Source organism: Mandrillus leucophaeus, unplaced genomic scaffold (genome assembly GCF_000951045.1).
Source record: "Mandrillus leucophaeus isolate KB7577 unplaced genomic scaffold, Mleu.le_1.0 Scaffold241, whole genome shotgun sequence".
Taxonomy (NCBI): Eukaryota; Metazoa; Chordata; class Mammalia; order Primates; family Cercopithecidae; genus Mandrillus; species Mandrillus leucophaeus.
Genome location: NW_012102488.1, coordinates 1,901,292 through 1,916,307, shown reverse-complemented (window position 1 = coordinate 1,916,307; position 15,016 = coordinate 1,901,292). Strand labels below are relative to the sequence as shown.

The 15,016-nt window shown below is 40.3% G+C and overlaps 1 protein-coding gene across 1 annotated transcript in view; it reads right to left on the bottom strand.

Annotated features, from left to right (window-relative positions):
- Positions 1–8,488: 8,488 nt before the first annotated feature.
- Positions 8,489–15,016, bottom strand: part of HMG20A (high mobility group 20A) — a 67,278-nt gene continuing 60,750 nt past the window's right edge. Inside the window, exons 7-10 of the mRNA XM_011982677.1 lie at positions 14,541–14,616; positions 13,617–13,832; positions 12,810–12,952; positions 8,489–9,153 (exon numbers count right to left, since the gene is read on the bottom strand). Coding sequence (XP_011838067.1) covers positions 12,816–12,952; positions 13,617–13,832; positions 14,541–14,616 — 429 coding nt within the window. The 3' untranslated portion in view covers positions 8,489–9,153; positions 12,810–12,815. The remainder of the gene's footprint in view (positions 9,154–12,809; positions 12,953–13,616; positions 13,833–14,540; positions 14,617–15,016) is intronic.

The following is a 15,016-nucleotide window of genomic DNA, read 5'->3' as shown; positions in this document are numbered from 1 at the left end:
AGTCACGCTGAATTACTTGAGTACACCACAAATGTACTTCTATCTCTAGTTCTATTTCTAGCTTATCTTAAGGAACTACTCTTTTTCTAAGGCCCAACTCTAAATGTTATCCTGGTAAAGCTCTTTTGCCTTCCCCCAAGCAAAACTGCTGAATCTTTCCTTTGTGTTTTCCAGAATACTGTGCTCACAGCTGCTTGATCATTTATCAGACCCTATTGTAGTTAGCTTTGTATCTATTTTTTGTTACATTGTGAGCTTCCAGGGGAGAGGGACTTCCTCAGCTTTACACCCAAAACACATAGTGAGTACTTGGAAATGCTTGAATAAATGAATATATCTAAAATATTCATTCTTCTGAGGGATGAATAAAATCCCTAATTAGTATATTAGTTTGTCCTTTAAACCAAGAAATTCTTTTGATAAATATAACATAAGTCTACTTCAAAAATCCACTGGCCCCAAGAAAAATAGGTTGTTGTCTTACATTCCACTGCCTGGACCCAGCTGCCTTCAGTTGACTTCCATCCTTGAAGATAGCAAAAGCACTCCTCGCAGGAGCCCATTTGCTGAGTCTTTAAACCTTCTGACCGTATCAGTGATGTCTTCTCACATTACCCTTCTTTGAATGATGCCAAATTTTGACCAGTCTCCTTTAAGCAGACGCTTTCCATTTCTTGCCCAGGATTTTCTAATGGTCAGGTTATGACATGATTTTTACATCCTAGAACATTCAGCTGCTTTATGTCAATCTTAAACAAATGCAGATGCAAGGTTTTAAAAATTCTTTTCCTAAGGAGCTTGAAGAATTAAAAAGGAGACCATTCCTTAATTTCATAGTTCAATGCACAGCGTAACTGGATCTACATGTGTGCACATGCGCTGAGGATAGAAGGAATGTTAGCAAACACTGACCTGAACTTAGAATCTCAAGGAACCACAGACTTTTAAGAACTGAAAGGAACTTTTTAACTGATAGCAGAGAGATGTGTGTCTTGCCCAGGGCTCTTCTGTTGTTGGGACTTCAAGTTTAGCCAGTCCAAAACAGAAACCTTGATTTTTCTTCCGTGATGTTTCATACTTAAGTCTGCAATCTCAGGCCATGGCACTGCTCTCCATTACCCAGTTTCCCAAGCCAAAAGTCATTCTTCTTCTTTTTTCTTTTATAGAGATGAGGTTTCACCACATTGCCCAGGTTGGTCTCGAACTCCTAGGCTCAAGCAATCTACCCGCCTTGGCCTCCCAAAGTACTGGGATTACAGGCGTGAGCCACTGTGCCGAGGAAAAACTGAGTCATTCTTGATTCTTTTTCTTTCATTCTCCACATCCCACTCATCAGCAAATCCCGTCCATTATACTCCCAAACTATATCCTGAATTAATCTGCCCTTTCCCACCACTCTAGGCTAAGCCACTGTCATTTCTCACTTGGGCTCCTGTGCCAGCCTTCTCACTAGTCTCTCTGATTCTTCTCTTATCTCCCCCACAATTCTCTACACAGCAGCCAGAGTGACCCTTTATTTTACTTTATTTTTGTTTTTGAGACAGAGTCTTGCTGTGTCACTCAGGCTGGAGTGCAGTGGCACAATCTCGGCTCGCTGCAACCCCCGCCTCCTGGGTTCAAGGGATTCTCATGCCTCAGACTCCTCAGTAGTTGGGATTACAGATGCGTGCCACCATGTCCAGCTAATTTTGTTTTGTATTTTTAGTAGAAAAATACAAACATCGTTTCACCATGTTGGCCAGGCTGGTCTCCAACTCCTGGCCTCAAGTGATCTGCCCGCTCCCACCTCTCAAAGTGCTGGGATTAGAGGCGTAAGCCACTGCACCCAGCCCAGAGTGACCCTTTAAAAACAGAAATCAGATCTTGTCACTTAGTTGTGTAGAACTCTCTTCACATTACACTTTTGACAAACTGCGAACTCTTTATGACACTTCTGAGGATCTACGTGATCTTGCTATTGCCTGCCTTGCAACTTCATCAAAGCCACTCTGCCTCTCCTTTATTCTGCTCCAGCCTCACCAGCTTTTTCTATGCCTTGAAATTCTAGAGCTCATTCCTGCCTCAGGACTTCAGACTTTCTATACCCTCAGCCCTTCACTGGGCTGGCTCCTTCAAATCAATCTTGTCTTTACTCAGAAGATACTTTTTCAGAAAGGCCTTTTCTCTACCCTAGCTTACATCATTTCCTCATATACCTAATCTAGGTAATTAGCTGAGATGAGTTAGGTTGTTTATAGTCTCTTCTTCCCCAGCAAGGAGAAGAGCTCTGTGAGGACTAAGATCCAGCACAGTTTCTAACACAAAAAAGATATTCAACAAATATTGTTGAATAGGTCTAATTCCAGTTCTCAGACCCACCATACTATGCTATGGCTTTGAACTCATGCCACTCTCATTAGTTATCTCTAAGACAATATGGCTAGAGTGGAATGTAAAGCCACAGTTATCTGGGTATAAACCATTTCTCTACCTGTTCCCTGTTCTGTAACTGCACAAGTCACTTATCAGATGAGTATCTTAATTTACTTACTGTAAAAATGAGTATAGTAGTCCTACTCTGTAAAGTTGTGGAATTACATAATTTATATAAAAAGCACAGCAGAGTGGCCTATAGTATGTGTCTAATTGTTAGTTCTCTTTTCCCTTTGGTCTTCCACAAATTATAAGTTTATATTTAAATGTCTTCTACTCTATGACAGGCATGATTCTAAGTGTTTTACATGGATTGACTAATTCAATCTACATAAAAATTCTACAGGACAGAAATGATAAATATCACTATGTTACAGATGAGAAAACTTAAGTCATATAGTGGTTTATACAACTTGCCTAAGGTCATATAAGAGGAAAGCAGCAGAATCCAGACTTGAACCCCACAGTGTTGTCCAATTTCAGAGGTAAAAAAACAGTCATTGACTATCTTTATTGTGATCCCATGGTAAGAAACACATTTTACATTATAAGTGTATGTAGACATATGACTGTATCTGAAGTATAATTTTCACAAAATAATACCCTTACTACACCTGTAGTGCAATCTGATAGTTTCTCTTCATTTTAATTTTTAAAAATGTTTTTGACCAACTTACTGGTTTAATGATCTATTAATGAATCAAAACAGCACTTTGAAAAATTGCTTGTCTAAATTACAATTAATCCAACTGTTCTGACCTTCCAGCTACCTCAACCTCTACCAGAAGAACTCTGATGGCTATCAGTTCAGATTTTCATGTTTCATTTACATTCCAGATAAAGTCCTTATTAATTAGTTAAGATACTGATCCCCCACCCTGACTCAGATCTACTCCCTATTGCAAAGTCTTTTGCACTTATGGAAAAAATACCTCATCAGGTAAGATTCAAATAATTCTTTCACTCTACAAAAAGTATTTGTCTCTATTAAAACTATTAATACAAGCTGCCCTATGTTAGAAACATTTATATACAAGTTTGTCCTTTCCACTAGATTATCAGAAACTATGGCGGGCAGAAACCATGTTTTATAAACGTCTTTGTAGGCCCAAATTAAAGGGTGAATTAAAGTTAAACGAAGAGAAGTTGGTATAAAAAACTCTGGCTCTTTAAGTGTTGGATGGTGTGTGTGTGTGTGAGAGAGATTCAAATAAGAGAATCTCTTACACTGAATCTTACATATTCCCACATAAACATGTAAGACATCCTCCCACGGATCTGGTGTTGCAGGTGGTTTACAAAAATCCTTCTATCTGGAAAATCTGCATTGGCCATGCATTTAATTTTCCAATGCCATTCCTATCTCCTTGTGGCTCCTCCTTTTGCATTTCACTAAGCTAAGAGAATGTACATTTCTACCTCTGGCAAAAGTTTACCCCAGTAGACACACAGTCCTATGAAAACTAAACTGAAATGGTTTCTGGATGAGCAGATATACATTAACAATTTCACCTAGTCTGATTCTGAATCTTGAGTTCTTTAATAGGCTGGCATATAAACTACTGCTTATATCCATAGATATTGAAGTATATATCTGAGTGCAGGCTATATATCAAACAAAGAAAAAACCCCTGACTTGGAACTCTCAGTTGCAAGGCAGGAAATTCTTTCAGAGGGCAGGAAGTAGCTATGTGCTTTTCTGCTAAGCAATACTTCAATTTCCCCACCCTTAGGGAAAGCTTGCCCTGATGTTGTTTCAATTCAGCAGATGCTGAGCAGTTAGAGAAAGAGAACAAACAACTAGGGGAAGTATTACTACCTGTTTATTTGGATTTTTACTAAACAAGACTGGCCACCAGCTGTTGCAGGGTAGGGGAAGAGCTAGATGGGAATAGGAAATGCCAACTCAGATGGAAGCTAGTTTTTGGCTTTCTGGCTCTCCGGGGGAAAAAAGGTATCAAGGAAGTACATGGTCATTCTCAAATGGCCAAGAGGCAAAGGCAAGATAATGCACTCCATTCACTAGCATGGCGGGGTTGGGCTGAGTGCATAAATGAAGTCACACATAGTTATGAAATTAATGTTAGTCACCTACTCTATATTCATTTTCTCCTTCTTCCTTACTAAAACCTGTATATTGTTGGGCACAGTAACGTCCATGCAAGAATGACATTTCTTGGCCTCCTTTATAGCTAGCTGTAGTCACATGATTGAGTTCTGGCCAAATCAAGTGAAAGTGTTGAATACGATTTCCAGGAAGACTCTTTAGAGGGCCCTGACTCAGCTAGGTTTGCTCATTTTGTCCTTGCCCTCTTTTCCTCATGCTGCCAGGAATTTCAAAGTGACAGCTGATGGTCAAGTGGCTATTTTGGACCATGGGGTGACCTTGAGAAGGATCATGTTGTGGTACAGGCAGGAGCCTCCATACTAGCCTTTAACTGCCCAACTTTGGCATAGTTTTCTATGAGAAAACTATTTAAGCTGTTGCTAGTTCTGCTTAATATAGAGTCAAACTCAATGCTAACTGAGATACCCTGATAGTTACTGGCAATCATGTAACAGATACTTCCTATCTTCCTATCCTCCAAAGCAAGGTGGATTCTGTACCTTACTCTATCCTTCTTACGACAGTAAAGGAGAGCTGAGGCATGTGTTATGTCAGAAGAGGAAACTGGAGTTGAAACAAATCAAGACTTGCCCAATGTCACACAACTGGCTACTTGGAAAGCAGCAGGCTCTGGAAGCCAGGGTGCCTCACCCCTAGGATTTTTAAAAGCATAGTAGAAATAGGTGACAAATTTCCTTTAAAAAGATTTTGGGCCGGGCGCGGTGGCTCACGCCCGTAATCCCAGAACTTTGGGAGGCCGAGGTGGGCAGATCACGAGGTCAGGAGATCGAGACCATCTTGGCTAACACGGTGAAACCCCGTCTCTACTAAAAATACAAAAAATTAGCTGGGCGTGTGGTGGGCGCCTGTAATCCCAGCTGCTCGGGAGGCTGAGGCAGGAGAATGGTGTGAACCCAGGAGGCGGAGCTTGCAGTGAGCCGAGATCGCGCCACTGCACTCCAGCCTGGGCGACAGAGTGAGACTCTGTCTCAAAAAAAAAAAAAGAGATTTTGATTGGTTATTTTTAAAAAGCAAGCATTTGGCTGGGTGTGGTGGCTCATGCCTGTAATCCCAGCACTTTGGGAGGCCGAGGCCAGCGGATAACAAGGTCAGGAGTTCGAGACCAGCCTGCCCAACATGGCAAAATCCCGTCTCTACTGAAAATACAAAAATTAGCTGAGCATGGCAGCGTGCACCTGTCATCCCAGCTACTTGGGAGGCTGAGGCAGGAGCATCGCTTGAAACCAGAAGGCAGAGTTTGTAGTGAGCTGATATCATGCCACTGCACTCCAGGCTAGGCAACAAGAGCAAAACTCCAACTCAAAAAAAAAAAAAAAAAAAGCAAGCATTTAAGCACATCTCCTTTCTTCTATCAAATGATCTTCTATCAAGGGGACATCAGAGTCACTGACTTTAAAAACATCCTTTTAAGTTGTCTCCAGAATACTACTGCTATATTAAAATGAATTAGAATTCACTGTATTGTTACAGCATACACTAAAAGAGCTGACTTCTCAAACAGGTAAAGACACATTTTGAAGTAGCAATTAGTAAAATGAATGTGTTACTGTTTTAAAAGCATAACAGACATGATGATTAATGTAGAGTTGACAAAGTCTTTAAGAGGAAAAAACAGAAGTAGGCCTTCTTTTAAAATTTTTTATTTTTTTGAGACGGAGTCTCGCTCTATTGCCAGGCTGGAGTGCAGTGGTGCGATCTCGGCTCACTGCAACCTCCGCCTCCCAAGTTCAAGCGATTCTCCTGCCTAAGCCTCCCGAGTAGCTGGGACTACAGGCATGTACCACCATGCCCAGCTAATTTTTGTATTTTTAGTAGAGTCAGGGTTTCACCAGGTTGGCCAGGATGGTCTCAATCTCTTAACCTCGTGATCTGCCCACCTCGGCCTTCCAAAGTGTTGGGATTACAGGCATGAGCCACCATGCCCGGCCAGAGGTAGGACTTATTACAAAGCAAGTAAAATTGAAACAGGTGAATTCAACATAGAAAAGTTTTAATGAGACAAATGTCAAACAAGCATATCAACTTCTTAAAAAACAAAGAAAATCTGAAAGTTTAATTACAAAAACACTTATACAGAAAACTTGGCATTTCAACAGTTCCAGACACATGTACACAAGTTTTTTCTAAAATTAGTCAGAAATAAAATACCTTGTCTCCCTTTCCTCAGCTGCTCCTTCTGTTTTAATTAAAAAGAAACAAAGAAATCTGTAACACTGAACAGGCAACAGCTTATTTCTTGAGAACATAAAGTACAGTAATATCTACAGGTGTACTGGGCAATATGAATTAGGTATTGTGCTAGCCTGTAACTTCATTTACTGCCTCCTCATTGAGCACAGAGGAGAGAGGAGGTGGCAAAGGCCTGCTCTACAGATACTGACAGTTTTGTGGCATCTGAATCCCAGCCACCAGAGGCAGGTGAGTAGCTACTGGGAAAGAGAGCATTTCAAAAGCAAGCTGCTTATTTTCTGAAAATGATTTCATACTGTAGGCTCTCTTGAGATCTCATGTATTCCTGAATATGCAAATGTTTCCAGTCACTGTCAAGTGTCCCATCTAGAGTCTGGAGAATGATGATCCTGGACCACGTTATGGCCTTTTCTGGTCACAAAAGCAGTGCTAACAATGCTGCACAAAACTGAACACAAATGAGTAACAGAAATATGAGGAGGAAGGAAGAGGACAGAAAGCATCTGGCAGAAGGAAGAAACCAACCTCCAGAATGGGCTCTGGATGTCCTTCTGCCATAGACAGTGAATTCTGGCTTGGACTTTGCAGACAAGGAGTCTAAGAGAAGCGGCAGAAATACAGATGATGGCAGGGAAATAGGAAAATACAGCAGAGCAAGAGAGCTGGCTAGGTTTATAGCAATAGATAATAATGGGGTCTTATTCTAAAAATTTGCCAAGTGATGGTATGTGGGTTTTAGCACATGGATATCTGATGTATGTTCACATAAGACATTTTAAAAACAGATTTTGTTGCTGTTTTCCTTTGGACTAATAAAGAAAACAGGCAAGGAGATGCTGAGAAGACACGATGGTGTAGCAACTTGACAGGGAGTTCTGCCCTACACTCTGACTTACGGGCATACTGTGAGAGGGGTCACACTTCTATCCACCTGCCTGCAGTGGTGTGGTGCCCAGACAATGGGCTCTGCTTGCTCTGCTTTGGTTCCAAAGATCTCAGCTGTAACCTTTAGCCTTGTGCTAGAGTGTCAAAACAAAAACAAAAACAAAGAAACAACCAAAAAACCCTGAGGTAAGAATCAGAACCTCTCTTTCCTTTTGCTGTTAAAGGAACCAGAAACTGCTAGGCGTGATGCTTGAGCCCAAGAGTTGGAGGCTGTAGCGTGTTATGATAGCATCTGTGAATAGCCACTGCACTCCAGCCTGGGCAACACAGCGAGACCTCATCTCTAAACAAAACAAAACAAACAAACAAAAATGAACCAGAAAGTCCTCTTTACTTATGCTGTTAAACAAAAAAAATCACTAAGGAGGGAGAAGGAAGGGAAGCCTGTCTTCTTCACATGGATCAGCAGTTAATCGCTACAGAAGGAAGACAAAGGACATGAGAATTCTTCCTTGCTTTTTTTGTGAGCTCAAGTGACTATTCTGAACGATATTTCCACCTATTTAGATCCATGAATCATTACTCCTAAAGAAGACAGGAATTCCCTCAGTTTTCACTTACAATAAACTTTGGCCCTTTGTACTTTCCCTTTCTCCTCTGTTTACAAGTGACCTTTTCCTCAGCAAAAATGCTCCACAAGACATTGTCAATGGATGGGAACAGAAGAGCCTTGCTGGGGCTGGGACTCCATGTCTGTGCAGGAGCAATGCTTAGAAAACAGTAGGCAGTACCAGTGAGGAAGGAAAGAGCATTCTCCTTTAGGGCAGCAATCACAAAGCATTCTCCTTTAGGGCAGCAATCACAAAGCCACACTAAGACTGGTACCCACTGAGCACCATGTGGGGTAGGAAACATAGCCTTGCTCCACATGGCACTATCAACAAGAAGCTCCTTTCTTTGGAGTCACAGTAGGGCAATGATGGGAGAAGATTGGGGCTGTCTAATGCAAGAAACTCTCCTTCAGAACCTTGCTGAGCAACAAAGTTCAGAGGTCAGAAAATGGAGATGTATAAATTGGTGGGGGCCAAGAAAAGCAAAAATAACCCCCAGAGGCATTTAAAAAAGTGACAAGTAGGTAAGAAAACTGGAGCTCCACTGATAAAAGGGTCTAAGTGAAATTACAACATGAGAAGTCTTCCTTTCTGCAGCAGCAGATGTCAGCATCAGGGTCACCCAGTAAGCTGAAGATATGCAGCTCCACTTTAACAGAAATGGAAATGGTAGGAACCTGAAGACCTGGGAGAGTGGCTGCATACCTTCAAAGTTTCACAGAAGGACAATTCCATAGGAAGCTCATATACATGTTGCTGCTCCTTCATATGGCTTCCTGGGGTGACGGCCTTTCACTCACTGAAAATTCTTTCACAAGCAAAGGGATCTGCACTCTTTTTCCACCCCCACTCAGTTCAAATTTCCATGGATGGCTTCTCATTCCTTACAAGTAAAAACACTTATGGAACATCTTGGAGCTCTAAGACCTGTGGAATCAGGAGAAAACAAAACAAAACAAAAAAAACCAGAACAAAAACAAAAACAAACAAGGAAAATAACACCAAGAAAGTAAGTATTGATTGGAAGGGGTTAGCACTATGGATTTTAAAAATGCTTTGGTTTCATAAGCGTTACAGTGAGTGCAGGGTATATGTAAACTAAAGAACTCAAAAAGCTGCAAGCAGGCAACCTCATTGAGATGTTTTACATAACATTTCAATGAGAAACGTAACACTGCTCCAGTTCAGCAACAATGGGAGGTAGGAAAATCATCAGCTAAACACAGAAAAGCAACTATCAGGGACAAACCTGAGGAGGGAAAATGAGTAACCTACTTTAGTCTGAAGAATGTATGGTCAATCAAAACCAATTTTCTTCAAGTGTTAACTAAGGATATCTGCATGTATAGAGATGTATTATGTGCATATAATCAAGAACATTTCTCATATTAAAAAAAATACAGTCACATAAGATTTTCTTCCCCTAAACTCAAACAGCCAAATATTATCATTGAAATCAGGCAACATATGCATTTTAGTAGTTTATATAAGGTAGTCACCTTTCAACTTAAAATCACCCCCATGGCTTCCTCCCAGTTCCACTTGTCTCTAGGTACTACTCAGTCACAAGAAAGGTGACAGGTAGGGTAATTCTTCCACTGTATATTTATCAAAATAATTTTAAAATGGGCTAAAACTCTGTAACATTATAATTCCTGGATTGTAATTTTTTTCTATTTACTTCCTATGTATCTTAATGCTCTATTTCAGGACTTTTTAGTGCTTTCCCCTTCCCCCATCCACCTCTTCCTTAGAGCAATGTTTTAGAAACCCAGTGAATGCGAGTTTAGATATCTGTGGTTCTAGTCTTGGATTCTGTACTCATCGATGCAGATATTTTCAAGCAAGATGTTTCTCCTCTCTGGGATTCAGTTTCTTCATATATAAAATGTTGGATTTCTAAAGGGCCCTTCCAACTCTAATATGCTCCTCTGAAACTTTGTAGACCATTAGCTTCCCTTCACTCACTGGCTCCTGACAGTGGATGAAACCTTTGCCAAACTCTTGTCAGAGTAATTAATTGCACCATGAGTGCTGGGGACATCAGCCTCGCTGTCTGTACATATTTGTATGATTAGGCCAAACCAGTATTAATCACAGTCTTTGTAATTATTTCCTTTGACAGTTTTGGGGGGTGTGGGAAACCATCTATTGTTAGTTATGTTTGCATGGCTAGATTGTAAGAATCTGTAGTAATATAATAGTTCACACTTTTAGTTATTTTTTCAGGGGCAAAATATTTGTAGGTTAAAATCAAGGATAATAGTAATATTTTAAGTTTACAGACTCCTCAGAAAACAAATAATATAGTTTATATTCTTGAGATGAACAAAGCTTTAGGAGAGTCTTACTGGCAAAGTGCTCAAAATGGAAAACCACTTTTGGGTCAATACTTAATTAGCTGCCCTATATCTATGTGAAGAGACACCATGTTATCAATTAATGTTTTCTTTCACAATCTTCCACACTGTTTCTCCCAGCTCTCACTTTTCAAGCATACAAGAGTGCTAATTGAAAACACTGTACGAAAATGGGAAGGATGATGAGCTCCTGAAAATCCCAGGCCTAGATTTACAAGCTGTTCCCTTCATAAGCAGCAGCAGTAATGCCACTTCTTTATTCTGCAGGGAGTCCAGCCATCTCTAAGAAGTACAGTCCATTCCATCTGGCTACTCACTAGAAGGATGGTAATCCTTTCCCCATCAGAGGCTGAGGCTAAAATACAATGCATTGCCTTGTACAGTTACCATCCAAGGGCATCACCAACAAGTATACTAGGCATTTATCTTTGTCTCTACTAGGCATTTATCTTTACATATGTTGCTCAAAGTCCAAACCGAGTCAGAATATAAATTATGTATATGAGTGTGCTCATGTACTCACAGGATGAATAAAGATTCAAACCCATGACCAATCTAAGAAACATATCCTGCTGTTGACTCTCATTTTAGTATCCATATATGGCCACCTCATTGTAGAGTCCAATCTTAAAATTTCCACACAGTTTCTATGTCTGCAGGTATGGAATAACTTAACCAATAGAGCAAAGGGATGCCAATTCTGTGGGATGGCATACTAAAAGGGTATCCCATCTTTAGGAATTTGAATGAACAAATAGCAATTCCATTTAAGAAATGACCATTAGTACCAAAAAGTGTACATGTAGATCCCTTCTGGGGGGAAAAAAAAAAGGAATACATACTACTGCTCATTTGTTGAATATATTTTTTAAAAACTTATTTTCTCTCTCCTCTTTTTTTTGCTTGAGAATTTTATATTTTTATGGTTTTTTGAGACAGAGTCTTGCTCTGTCACCCTGGCTAGAATACACTAGTGTGACCCGAACTTACTGAAACCTGAACTCCTGGGCTTAAGTGATCCTCCTGCCTCAGCCTCCTGAGTAGCTAGGACTACAGGTGTGTGCCATCATGCTCGGCTAATTTTTTTCATTTTTTTAAAAGCAGGGGTCTCACTATTTTGTCCAAGCTGGTCTTGAACTCCTGGGCTCAGGCAATCCTGCCTCAACCTCCCAAAGTGCTAGAACTACAGGCATGAGCCACTATGCCCCACCAAGAATTTATTTATTTTTTATTTTAAAAAAATTTTGAGACAGTATCTTGCTCTATCACCCAGGCTGGCGTGCAGTGGTGTGATAATGGCTCACTGCAGCCTCGCCTCAACTTCCTTGGCTCAAGTGATCCTCCCACTTCAGCCTCCCAAGTAGCTGGGACCACAAGCTCACGCCACCATGCCTGGCTAATTTTTTGTAGTTTTTGTAGATGTAGGGTTTTGTCATGTTGCCCAGACTGGTCTTGAACTCCTGGGCTCTAGCAGTCTGCCTGCCTTGACCTCCCAAAGTGCTAGGCTTACAGGTGTGAGCCATTGCACCTGGCTGAAGAATTTATTTTTTAATCTATCAAAACCAGGGAGTTACCTGTTTGTATGGTGAGTCCACATCAACATTTAACAGACAACAGTCACTGTGTTATTGAGTGGTGAATATAGAAGCTTCCTACTTATGTAGGCTCACATACATACAATGTCTCACTGACTACTTCTAAATTATCATTAGTATCTTCCAGAGAAAAGGAAGATTAAAAATTAAGTTATATTTGTTTTGTTCTGAGTGCTATTTTGGGGATGATTTCCTCTAAGTTTCCCACTCACTTTTCAAAACCTTTTGGGAAACTGATGCCCAAGAATACAGCTAATAAGTGACAAAGCTAGAACTGAGGCTAAACCACAAAAACCATGCTCTTCCCATTAAACTATTCTGAAGCAAGCATGAGAAAAAACTGTCTTGAGTCTGTTTTATTTTATTTTTAGAGACATGATCTCTCTGGACTTGAACTGCTGGGCTCAAGCAATCCTTCCACCTAAGCCTCCCAAGTAGCTGGGACTACAGTGACTCTGTTTTCTAATATTATGTACTACATTTAACAACCACGCAACAGGAATCTTAACCAAGTCTCCAACTCATTCATCCAATGTAATCCCATGGTTTTAGTAGTATTGATAAAGTCTGATGACATCTTATTTTTGATGATGTGCTGGCATATAAATATTTATCAGTGAGCACTCACCATTCCCTAACGATCAAGTCTGTTCACAACTTCTCGAACTGTAGCTATGAAGTTTTCATTGTCTTGGGGATTAGCTAAAATAATACTGTGCAGTCTGTTCATATATGAGTCAATGGTGTCCACTGTAGGTGTCTCTCCACTTCCTGAAGTGAGATAAGAATAAAGTAAGAAAATTCTCCCTATTCAGTTTTACCATAAAACACAATTTCAAAGAAATAGTGATTCTAATGTGGTCTGCTCCACAGACATGCTTTTAATTTTAGAGGAGAGACTTTTAGGTCTCAAAGAAATAAATTAGTCTACTTACTCTAAATAAACAGATGGGCTATATAATTGCTGATTGGATATATGAGTAGCTGCATGTAACAGAAGGTTAGACTCTCTCAGCTTTCTGCTGACTATCCTCAAAATGAAAGAGTATATAAGAAATACCAGTGTTCATTTTCCCCTCCTTCCCGTTAAAACAGAAACTACAAAGCAAACAAACATACATAAGAGGAAGCACTCTCCTCAAGATTTACTACTCAGTTTCCAGTGTTCTGAATAGCAAATTAAGCTTAAAAGAGAGGAAAACAGATATTAAAATATAAATAGACAAAAATTTGAATGACCAGAGAGCCTGAAACATTGGATGATTTTAGCCAATACTGACATTCTTTTATATCCAGAGGAGAAAAAATGTATTTTAATTAATTTTCCTCTGGAGGAGATTTCAACCTTTCCACACCAGTACTAACATAAATAGCATCCTGCTCCCCACAACACACACACCCCTGTCCCTGACAGTTCTCAGGCAGGAAGACTTACCAGGCAAGGGCATGCTGGCAAAGCTGCTGGTCAGCACCTGCCGCAGGGTCTCCAGGTGCTGCTGTAAGACTGTGTTGCGGCTCCGCTCCTGGATCACATCCACCTCCAGCTTCTCCACTGCTGTGCGCATGCTCTCCACGTGCTTTTGCAGGGCTGCATTCCTCTCCTCAAACTCCATGTTGGATTTGCGAAGCTGGCGGAGCTCTGCCTCCCGAGCTGAGGACATACATCCCACAGAACACATGCAGCACTAGAAGGAGTCTCTGAGGAGTCCCAATGACTCTTACAGGGAAGTTCTGCTTAGCTGCCTCTAATTTAGCTACCCCACCTCATCTTCCTATTCTCATTATGGCATTCCAGATAGCAATTTCAGCAATGAAACGCCTGACTCCCCAGAGCTATTTTAATTCTTAAAGTTAGTCACATTTCATACGTAAGATTGCAACAGTTTCAATTCCCAGTATTTTTTTGTTAGTTTTTGCTTTTTAAAATTGTACAATGAGAAGCCTGAGGGGTTTTGCAGGGGGATCCTGGGAGACTGGCCAAGCACAGCTGTAGGTACCCATCTTTACTACAATGGGATCAGATTTGCTCTTAGTTATTTTATATTTTGGACTCCCATGTAAGTTTTTATTTGTACAAAGGGTTCCAGGCTCAGAGTCTGAAGACAAGTGAATTTGTGATTTGCATTTATTTCCTTTCATCCAGAGACCAAAGAAGCTTTGACAACAATGGCCTAACTTTCCTTCACTGGTCTTTGAGCAGCTACCTTTACCATAGAGTGAAATAGAGGCAGTTCTTCTTCCTTTAGACTAGTCCTAAGGAGGGATAACACTACCATTGCTTTTGAACAATGCATTTCTTCTGAGAAGTAAGTCCCCTGTCAAAAATCTGAGAAACACAAAAAGAAACTTCAGTAATCACCTTTGCTATGGTTCAAGAATTCCTCTGTAAATATAGGGATGTCAAAAACAGACCGTTCCTTTACCTCTGTTTCTTTCTGTGAATCAAGAGGAACAAAACAGTTAATTCTTAATAGAAGCTAAATTAAATAATAGTGCCTGAAGACAATGATCACGTCTTCTTTAAAAAAGAATAGGGTGAGCAGGAATCAGTCCAGGTGAGTCTGTGAGGGAAATGTATTCATCTTTCCATTGGAATCCAACTTTCATAGAGCTTAAGCAGGTAAAATATTCACTTCTCTCAGGTGTACAACTACTGTGTAATTAGAAACCTTAAAACAACGTTACGTAAATTTCCCTAATGGAGAATTTGAAGCCAATTCTTAGCCTTGTATTTTGAATAGTCAACAGTATACAGTTGTGAAAGTGATTGCAGTGGGAATTGAGAAAGAGTGTTTTTTTTCAGTCACTTTTGTTGGTTATGCATGTAAAATGTTC